The sequence below is a fragment of the Etheostoma cragini genome, chromosome 11, assembly GCF_013103735.1.
Source record: "Etheostoma cragini isolate CJK2018 chromosome 11, CSU_Ecrag_1.0, whole genome shotgun sequence".
NCBI classification, from domain to species: Eukaryota; Metazoa; Chordata; class Actinopteri; order Perciformes; family Percidae; genus Etheostoma; species Etheostoma cragini.
Window position 1 is genome coordinate 12,187,761 of NC_048417.1, and position 11,076 is coordinate 12,198,836.

Consider the following 11,076-nt stretch of genomic DNA (forward strand, 5'->3'; position numbering starts at 1 on the left):
TCAATAATTTCGTAATGTTTAATATTTTTGCTTCATTTATTTCATTTTTTATGATCCCATTAAAACCCAGTATGTAAATTAGTGCCAACCCTTTCCTTTGCCACAAACTAAGTTTGCATTTGATGAATTTAACATAATATAAAAATGACCATTAACCATTGGTATTACTAGAAAAAAGGAAATAGTTTATGTTTTATATATTATATAATTAGTTAATTAATTATTTTAGTTTGCCAGAAAGCCACTCACTATCAAATAAATATATTATCCTATAGTGAATTTGGCGGTCAGTTATACCCCAGAAAAAGGTCTAAATCCTTGTCAGACCTCTTAATAACAAACTTTTATAAAACTACAAAAGCAGAAATCCTAATTGACTAATTTGGGATTTTGGAGGAGTACTTCTGTTTTCAAACAACAATCAAAGATACCAAACATACAAATGTCCATTATTTTTAACCGTGGGGTCTCCGCCTCAGCAGACTTCTGAAACAAGTTGTCAGTTAAAAATTATGTTTATAAGCAATTCTTTTAAAATAAGTGGAAGTAATGAAGCATCACGCTAGCAAGCCAATGTTGTTTGCGGTATTAAAGTGAGCCCAGGGTCTGTGGCAGACTCTAACAGAACATTAAGTTTAACTGAATATGTCAGAGTTGATTTATCCAATTCAGTCTCTGACACAATGTTCCTGAAAAATAAAAAACACTAAATGTCCCCTTTTCAGGACAATTAATATCAACAGGATGACATTTAGATCCAAAAAATCAAAAGCAGAATTGCCCCAACACTACGATCAGACACCCGAGGCTACGGCTATAATCTGTTTTGCCTATAATGAGATGAGGCAGAGGTTGGAGGAAGAGTGGGTGAGCTGTTTAGATACCACAATACATGGTTGTGCTGTTCATTTGATGGGGCCTCATGTGACAGTGAGTGGAGCATGACTGAGCCTAATCTTTACCCCCCCCCGTCCTTAATCTTATCTCATGAAATCGGCTGTTCTAATCTGCTTCATGAAAGCTCATGAAAGTAATCGTTGCACACAGTGACAGTGCAGTGGGGGACTGAGACATTATGTGGGGCAAGCAAAGCTGTTGGAATTTGAAGAACAGTCCTAAGAGTCTGAATGAGATTATGTCTGCAAAGCTACAGGCTACTCTGTGAATTTAGACAATTTATTATACTTTACTTTAAACCTATTTGATTGTTTGCTCACATTTAAAATCCCAGCATTAACTTTACTTGCACTAGAGAAGGAAATCAATCCGGAGAAGAACCCCGTTTTGAGAGGATGCGCCCTTAAAGTTACACCCCTATTCTTTCCCAGATAAATAAACCTATAAAGACAAAACAAGTTTATACCAGAAGCCTATGAGAGTGCCCATTTAAAGCATTGTAAATCTGATTTAGTTGGCCGTTTAATTGACTTGTAAATTAATGCACCATGCTGTGTAAATGGGAGGGTGATAAATATTCATGTGATTACCTAAGAAAAGGGCAAGGACACATCACAGACACAACCAGATTGGGTTTACAAGCAGCACAGTTTATGGGCCCACCTTACTGCTATTTTATAGACAGCTGACTTGCGTTTTTATGCTTCATGGGTTATTCAAAAAGAAAGAGGCACTCCTTCTGCCCCTGCTTACACTTCACACTACCCCCACTCAGTTTTTGTTTATCTTCCCAGTGTCAGATCACGGTATTATACAAGGCAAATTTCAAATGCTTCCTACAGGGATAGTCAATTCAATATTTATCAGAGATTTAAACAACTGTATGCTGTAAATGTTACTTAAAGCATTGCAGTCAAAATACATTCAGTCTGTAGTTGTTTGTTATTGGAGAGTGTGAAAGTTCCAAGCCCACGTCTGTCATGTAGGGAACCTAATATCAACAGACGGGGAACTCAGCTCATCCTTCAGGAAGATATCTAAGCCTCAGAGGTTTAGGCAGCCAGCTCTGCCCCATCTATTTATATCAATATGCCTTCATAGCACATTATGCAAGCCTGAGATATATACAGTCACTCAAATAATGAAAAGAAAACAACTGCACCAAACACAAAATCTACTCATCGCTACCCATGGACCAAATTTGTGAGCTAAAGGTTATTTGAGGGACAGATCACAAGAGGGCAGTGCCTGATTTGATTCTTTTCTCTTGGTGCCAGTAGTCAAATCATTGCTTCTGGTGGCATAATTGACCTGCACAGGGCATGGTTATTGACCTTGCTGCTGAGGACAGGGTGGTTTTGTGCTGAGCCAGCACTGTGGGATCTGAAGGAAAACGGGATATAAAGTGTGTGTGTCTGTGTCTGTGTGTGGGTGTGGGTGTGGGGGGAGGGGGTATGCATGTGTGTGTATGAGGTGTGGGGCTTTCAACATGCTATCATCATGGATCATACAACTATTAGTAAGAGGCACCGCATGTGGCTGATTATTGACAGATAATGTGCTTGAATGTAGATGAATCCTCATTGAACTAAAGTTTTCAGGTTTTAGTTTGATGTCTATGGCTGCCTCCGTTTACTGTTTCTACATTTGATCTGGGTAATCTACTGTCAAGACACAATCTACAGTCTGTCTTCCTTTTGTTGGACAGGATATGGTGAATATCATTCCCCCAGGAAGTGAAAGTCTATTGGCAGTTAGACACTCTAATCACAACCGCACCATGGTACACAGCAGCCTCCCTAATTTCATCACTACGCACACATATGAGCATTGACGCACTGAGATCGGGAGAATTTTTTTGCGTCATCATGATTTTTTTCTTTTTTTTCTTTACATAACCTTATATGGGTCTTTCCTCTGTTTCGCTGAGTGGGGTCTATTTCTTGGAGATTACGTTTTCAATTACTGAAACCTTAAGATAATTTGAGCATATAGGTTACATCCTGAATTATAGCCCTCACACCGTCAAACACTGTTTCTGAATGGGAAGACAAATTGAAACGGACTGAGCAGCAATCCTGGGAGCTCCAGGCAAATACGACCGCGTTACGCAATAAAACACACTACTGCACTGTATCTGCACTTCCCCAAATATTTTGAACATTTTGATGATTTCTGTGAAGACTGAAAATGGCATGTACCGTTTAAATCGTGATTGTATTCTGGCTGGGCAACGCACATGGAAAATTCCTGCCACTGAGCTGCAGTCCCGACTAGGTTCTTGTTTACCAGTTTGGAAGGACTCCCTCAACAGACATGTTAATATATGGTCAAGGGGTTGTAAAAAAAACGTAGCTGGGAATGAGACCAGGCTATGGCACTAAAACAATGGCAGTAACCTATACGAATCAAGGTAAAATTAAAACAAATTATTCATTGTAGCTTACCCTGTGTAGGCTATACACATTCAGGTTACTATTTATTCTAATATATTTTATAATCCACCTCAATTTATTGAATGACACAAAATTAGGGTTTGTATATCAGGAAAATTCGTTTAGTATATTTAGATTGGCAGAATATGTAGTCAAATGTTGGATCACAGGACCAGAGCTGCTAAAAACAAAAGCCCTGACTGACTACGCTCAAATGAGTCAGAAGAGGGCAGAGTGATAGTAGGAGGGCTCTCTCTCTCTCTCTCTCTCTCTCTCTCTCTCTCTCTCATTTGAACTGGGCCATCTGACTCTAGCATTCATCCCGTTTCCACCAATAAGCCCAATGAGCTGAGTGTGCACCGCCCACTGTCGGCGTGTGTATTTTTTCTCCTCCTTTCTCGTCTTTTTTTCACCAGAGCTGGATGTGTAGATCGTCACATGTTGTTTCCCCTCCTTAGTCCGGACTCTAGCAGACATGTGTTTTTTATTACTCAGCTGTGGGAGAAGACGAACGCTCGCACAGCCAGCTCTGGAAATAGAGGATTAAAATAAAGCGCGTCATTTCTTTAGCAATTCGAGGAAAGGGATTATTGTGTCTGATATCGAAGGACACGAGAATGGCGAGTCCGCCAAACACAGGAGATCAGCCGTTATCGCACAGTCATACGAACGTGAACAACAATATCAAGAAATGCGGATATCTAAAGAAGCAGAAACACGGACACAAGCGCTTTTTCGTTTTAAAAGAGCCGAGCGAAGGTTTCTCTGCCCGGCTGGAGTACTACGAGAGCGAGAAGAAATGGAAAAACAAATCGGCAGCGAAGAGAGTTATTCCTCTGGACTGCTGTCTCAATATCAACAAGAGAGCTGACGCAAAACACAAATATCTTATTGCTCTTTATACCAAGGACGAGTATTTTGCAGTCGCGGCAGAAAACGAGCAGGAACAGGAGAGCTGGTACCTGGTGCTGACGGATTTAATGACAGAGGGGAAAGTATACGACGGCTCAGCGTCCAACTCCGCGTCCTCACTGGTTGGCTTCGACGAGGAGAGCTACGGTGTAATAACGCCGGTTACCGCCATCTACAAGGAGGTATGGCAAGTCAATCTGAAATCTAAAGGCCTGGGCCAAAGCAGAAATTTGACCGGAGTGTACAGGCTCTGTCTCTCCAGTCGGACTATCAGCTTTGTCAAGCTGAACTCAGAGGTTGCCTCAGTCATTTTACAGCTGATGAATATCCGGAGGTGCGGCCATTCTGACAGCTTTTTCTTCATTGAGGTTGGTAGATCTGCAGCTACGGGCCCGGGAGAGTTTTGGATGCAGGCTGATGACTCTGTGGTGGCGCAAAATATTCACGAAACTATCTTGGAGGCGATGAAAGCCATGAAGGAGCTGTCGGAATTCCGTCCTCGCAGCAAAAGCCAGTCGTCTAGTACAAACCCCATCTCTGTGCCCACACGGAGGCACCTGAACAATCTCCCCCCCAGTCAGACCGGACTTCCCAGGCGGTCGCGCACTGACAGCATGGCTATGACCTCTCCTGTGAGCAAATTTTCCTCCTGTCGAATACGCACGGCCAGCGAGGGCGATGGCACCATGGCACGCCCCATGTCAGTGAATGGCAGCCCCCTTAGCCCAGGGGTCCAAAGGACCCTGCTGAGCAGATCTCACACCATTTCAATGCGCCCTTGTCGGTCATTTGAAAATTCTTCTCTCCAGCACAGTAAGTCCATGTCTATGCCCCTGTCTCCCTCTCCACCCATAGCCACCTCAACTCAAATAAATCTGTCCTCCTGCCCAGAAAGCAATGCTCCTCGCTCCTCCAGTTGCAGTGCCTCCTTCTCAGGCTCCCCCAGTGATCCTGGTTTTATATCATGTGAGGAGTATAGCTCTAGCTCTGTGGACGTACGGGACCTGAGGCTACCGCTAACCCTTCGCAGCAACACTCCAGAGTCTCTCAAAGCAGACACTCCCCCCTCCCGGGACGGCAGTGAGCTTGAAGGCTACATGGTGATGGAGCGGCAGAATGGTTACCGGTGGTTACCGGAGCTGGACAAGGCTTATCGAAAGCGCACGTACTCCCTCACTACCCCCCGCCAACAGAGGGGTCCCCCCCAGGTATCTTCAGCCTCCCTGGATGAGTATACTCTTATGAGGGCTACTTACACTAGTGGGAGCCAGCCTTCTCGCAGATGTCACACTGCCTCCCCTAAAGGGATCTATCCGGAAGATTACAGGGAGGTCCAGATCAGCGTTGGCATTCTCCAAGGTGACAATGGCTATATGCCTATGATGCCAGGTGTGGCACCGCAGACACTAGGGTCTAAGCATGACCTCTACATGCCCATGAGCCCCATGAGTGTTTCCGCTCCAAAGCAGATCATCAAACCCCGTTCACACTCTTCAGCAGGGTTGGCCCCACACACAGAGTCTCCTGGGAGTGTTTCTCTGGAGGACAGTGGCTATATGCGGATGTGGTGCGGAACCAAGATGTCAGTGGAGAGTACTGATGGAAAGCTTACCAATGGAGAGTACCTGAACATGTCTCCTGTCGACCATCTGGTGTCTTTGACACCCACAGACTACATCCTCAGTCCTCCAGGGGGAGATCCCCACCCCCTGTCAAATCACAGACAGCCTTATTCTTACAGCTCTCTACCACACTCACTTAAAGGCCAGCTGCAGCGCAATGGGTCCACAGATAAAGACCAGTATGTGGTCATGAGTTTACAGAGACAGCGGATAGAAGAGGAGGCCAACTATTGTCCTGTCTTACCAGGAGACTTTGTGGCCAGCAGCTCTCCGGGGACACCAAGCACCCCTTCCTCTGCACCATCTCCTCTCAGAGTGGCTCGGGTAGATGGAGGTCTGGTAAACCACAGTAGGGTGTGTCGGCCCACCCGCCTGGCTCTGGAATCATTCAGAACACTACCTTGTATGAGCGAACACCCGCTTCCCTCGGAGCCACGCAGCCCTGGAGAGTACATCAACATAGACTTTGGTAGTGCTTGTAACCTGCTGGCATCCACAGTGTCAGAGAGCACTGAACCCTCTGTGAGTGTAATGTGTGCAGAGAGGGGATCCCTGCCATTCTCAGACTATGCTAATGTTGACGTCAGCTCCCCGGGCCACCTTGGCTCACACCATCCCAGGAGTTACCTCCCTGCAGGGTGCCAAAACCACACGCCTGAAGTCTTGACTTGCTCTAGTCCGATGAACGCCCAGCAGAACATGCAGGGAGGCGAGAAGGGAGAAGAGAACAAAATCATAGAGAGACAGACAGAAGAGAGGGGGATGGTTAAGGAATATCCCCTCCAGCAGCAGGTGAGCCTGGTGTGTCAGCCTGCTCCAGTCAAGGATGACTACACTGAGATGACATTCAGTCCTCCTGCCCCTCGACCTGCTCTCTGCACCCCTGGTGATGCTCCCCTCTCTACCAGCCTCACCACCTGTGTCCAGAGACTCAGCCTTGAGAGCAGCATTGAGGATGGGGTGCCCCCTGTGCCTGTGGATTCTTTTCTCCTAGGGTGTTCATCGTTATCTGTCACCCTCATGGATCCACACAGGGGGGCCAAAGTGATCCGGGCTGACCCTCAGGGGCGCAGACGGCACAGTTCTGAGACCTTCTCCTCCACCACCACTGTCACGCCAGTGTGCCCATCCTTTGCCCATGACACCAAACGGCACAGCTCTGCCTCTGTGGAGAATGTATCCCACATTGTTTGCAGCTCCGAAGGTTCTGACGAGGACTATGGCAGCAACAGCCCCATGTGCAGGGAGATGTCAGCTGGTTATCAAAATGGACTTAACTACATTGCCTTAAACTTGATGGAGGGAAACCTGGGAGGCTGCAGGTTAGGGGGCTGTGACGGACCCCTGAGGTTCAAGACGACAGCCTGTGGCTGCAAGGGGGGCATGAATGGTTTCAACACTAGCCCATATGCCACCATGGGATTCAAGGAGACTGCTGCTGCTGTGAAAGGTGAGTGTTTTTATACATGTCACACACACTCATTCATTCAGCAGGTTTTCATTCATGAAGGGAGTGGTGTCAGGGCTTAGAAGTAGGATAGAGATCCGCCTCAGGGCTACTGTAGATACTCTGCAGAGATAGGCTGCTCGTTGCTAAGCAGCACTACTAAGCTAATTTTCATTCCAAAGTTGAGAATGATCTTTTAGAGAACATGCTGAAAACAAACCGCCTTCACGTGTGTCTGCAGTTGCGCCTGTGTTTTTAACATGGACTATGGATTTAACCCACTGACTAGTTAAAATACACAGTGTTCATTTTTCTTGACAGCTATGTATCCTTGCCCTTCATATTAGCCAAAATAATACAAAACTTACTTGTAGTTTATGTCTCTGCTGTTCAAATTGGTAAAGCCGCTGGCCATATTTCACAGTTAACAACAATATGACAAGTTTTACACACAACAGACAAACTGACATGTGTGTTAAAATAGCATCTTTGTCTGTAAAGGCAGGCTCCGGGAGCCAAGGAAAGTAAAGCTGTTACGAACATTGCTGTTGGGTGTATATGCTCCGAAGTTTAGATAGGATTAGTCACCTACTAGTCACACCCATGACACATAGACAAATCTCAAGGCTGCCCCATGCTGAGGAGGGCTGTGTGCTCAGTCTTTGATATGCTTCAAACTGCATAGAGATATTAAAGCAGAAGCACTGGAAAACGAGGGTGTTTCCTTCCAAATAAAGCTTAGAAATTTGTGCAAAACAACAAAAATGCATCCCTATTCTCCAGAGTATGCTGCTATAATTTGCACTGCTTGGTTGTTGATCTCCTCAAAGGGAGGCAGCAACTGTATTTCAATTCAGAATTCACTTTAAAGGATTTTTATTTAGCAACATCTTATTTTGAAAAATGACCGGCATTGCAGTGTTTTATTCTGGCTCACTTGATGCTGCTGCTGGTGTGCGTTTGTGTGAATGGTCTGCTCTGCTCTCCCCTCAGTGACGCAGTTTTATTCCACGTCAGTATTTAAAAAAAACATCTAGTCTGATCCAGTGACGCAGTCAGCACTACACATGATGCGCACATGGAAGTAGCTAGAACAGGAAAACAAATCATTTTTATTTCCTATTTTACAACAGTGTATTGTAGCTTTTATAAGGTTTGTACATGTATGAATAAGGTATGAAATCCATATGACTAAGTGTCTTTGTGTGAAGGATCAGTTGCCGTTACACTATTACCTTTCACCTTATTTTGTTCACTGTTGCATCAGTGGCTTTTCATGCATCTCTAAATGGCAGGGATTATTTACAGGGATACATGCCCTTGTAGGGGCATGTCAGAAGTTGCTGTTGTCCAAAAAGAAAATACATAGTGCTGGGATCACTGTGAGTCAGGAGGCAGTGTTCCTGATAGTGAAATACAAGAGTTTAATTGCTGTTTGTGGTTTCACAATCAAGTTGTCTCTCTTTGTCTCTGTCTCTGCTGGCTTTTATGCTGTGAGCGCAGCCAGCATCGGGATTGGTGCAAGTCATCGGTTTCCCCAGAAAAACAAGTGAGTCAGTTGTTTATCCACTGTCAGGTACTGGGTTTCAGGACTGGAATGTGGGCAGTGTGCAAAGGTTGCTGGGAGAGGTGAATGCTCACTTGTTTTTGTAACCCGGTGGGATGGACTCAAAGACGGGGTTGGATTCTTTCTTTTTTACTTTACAAACACGCTAATGAAACAATTTTAGACAGGAAGGGGATCTCATAAATGTTTTGTACAAACACATATGACTTTTACCAGGCACACGCACATACTTGTGAAGCCTCACACCTATTGTGAACCTCCCACTTATTGTCCAATCACTTCGTTGTTTGGACAGGGTCCAAATATTGAATTTTGTAACCACAGTAGAGACGTTTGTCCAAGGTTACTAGAGCGGGGATGAGTGACAAGGGAGGAGAAGGGACAATAGAGGATGGATGACTTGTTGTGTTTTACATGTAGACTACAACAAGACAATTAAGCTGTTGGGAGGGAGAGAGAGTGAGGTGGAGGAATGGAGGATTAACCAGAAAACCAGGCTCTCTGATCAGGGATTTGACCAATGTGGCAATTCATTGATCCTCACCAAAACATAAAAGACACTTCTGTTGCTTGTGTGTGTGTGTGTGAGATGAAAAAGAGGGCCTGACTATTCACTACAAGATGGCAGGCCTTACCACATTCTCTTGTTATCACTGAGTGAACTATAGCTTGCATTCACTGCAGTACATCAATTTGGAATGGGTAGATTAGGAAATCCATCATCTGTCCTCATCTTAAGTTTTCGGCAAGAGACAGAGAGGGAGGGAAACATTGTTCCGAGGCAGATCTGGCCTGTTTGTACAGCTATATGGAGTTCAGGTTAAGGCAATACCATTGTTTCTCAAATGCCATGTAAACACCTTATCCCGGTTAAAGGTTCTCATAACCCGGATAACAGACCTAGCTAACTCCTTTAGTAACCGGGGTATTCTAAAATTTCCTTCAGGATGATAAAGTATCTATCTATCTATCTATCTATCTATCTATTCATGCACATATAAATCTTAACCGGAGTAAGATTGGGGGAAGCGCATGTGCATGCTCCGTAGGTCATAAATTCCCCTCCCCACTCTGCTGAAGTGGTTTTGACCCGGAAATAATTTGTCAGCGCTGTGACCGTTGCTATGATACAACAAAAAAGCTTGGATCCCCGTCAAGCAGGGGACAACAACAACAGATTGTCCACCCCCGGGGTTGTCAACACTGTATCTCATCAAAGAAATGCAAGGAACGTTAGGTAGCTAGTTTGCAAATTTCACCATACGTACATTCCTTCATGCGACACTGGTAACAGATGAGGCGCACAAAGTTGTTACTCGTCTGGGAGAACACTGTGTTCCTATGCTGTGACAAAAGTGTGTGAATGAATCATTACGTTGTTAAATTTTATTAATTTATTGGCCGGCTGGCCTGTTGGCTGGTTAGCTAGCCTGCATACTAAAGGGCTCGTTCTCAGTTGATTCTGACCAGTTGTATGTTGGTAGAGCGCCACCTACTGTAGCTGAGGTAGAGTTAATGTATACTTTATTAATTCCACAAGGGAAAATTACAATTTACACTCTGTTGTTATTAAACACATTACACATTATACATGCTGTAATGGAGAGATGTCAGAGTGAGTGAGGGGGCTGCCCATGTGCCCATGCCCTGTTGTTTGGGTTTTGGCCCTGACATGATATGCAGTAGAGATGTTCTGATACCGATACCAGTATTGGTATCGCCTCCGTATACTACCCGATACCAACAACGATAATCTTGGTATCGGGTAGTGCTGGAGTTTATCCGCTGATCCAATAGAACATAAAATCCCTAAAGAAAATCTACTTTAAAGTAGTTTATTTATGTTCTTTTTCTGTTATAACTGACTGTAAAACCAAATAAAAAAAAAAGAATGTTCTGTGGCATTCATTGTTTGTGTTTCTTGCATTTAACCTGAGCCAGACCAACAACAAAGATAGAAATCATATCCCATCCATTCAGGGATATTAGTAAAAACTGTATCTAACGTGCAGGGAGAGGGGAGGTTATGGGGCGGAGAAGAGGGCTTTTTAGCTTTCAGTGCACGCCTTCTGGCTGTGTTGCTAATGTCTAGCCCTTTGAACTAGCTCTGTTTGTGTGAAAGACTCTGTGTGTGTGTGTGTGTGTGTGTGTGTGTGTGTGTGTGTGTGTGTGTGTGTGTGTGTGTGTGTGTGTGTG

General features: G+C 44.6%; 1 protein-coding gene across 1 annotated transcript in view; it reads left to right on the top strand.

Annotated features, from left to right (window-relative positions):
• Nucleotides 1-3,657: 3,657 nt before the first annotated feature.
• irs2b (insulin receptor substrate 2b) overlaps nucleotides 3,658-11,076 on the top strand; it is a 14,580-nt gene continuing 7,161 nt past the window's right edge. Inside the window, exons 1-2 of the mRNA XM_034886254.1 lie at nucleotides 3,658-3,827; nucleotides 3,859-7,316. Of these exons, the coding sequence (XP_034742145.1) occupies nucleotides 3,950-7,316 (3,367 nt within the window). The 5' untranslated portion in view covers nucleotides 3,658-3,827; nucleotides 3,859-3,949. The remainder of the gene's footprint in view (nucleotides 3,828-3,858; nucleotides 7,317-11,076) is intronic.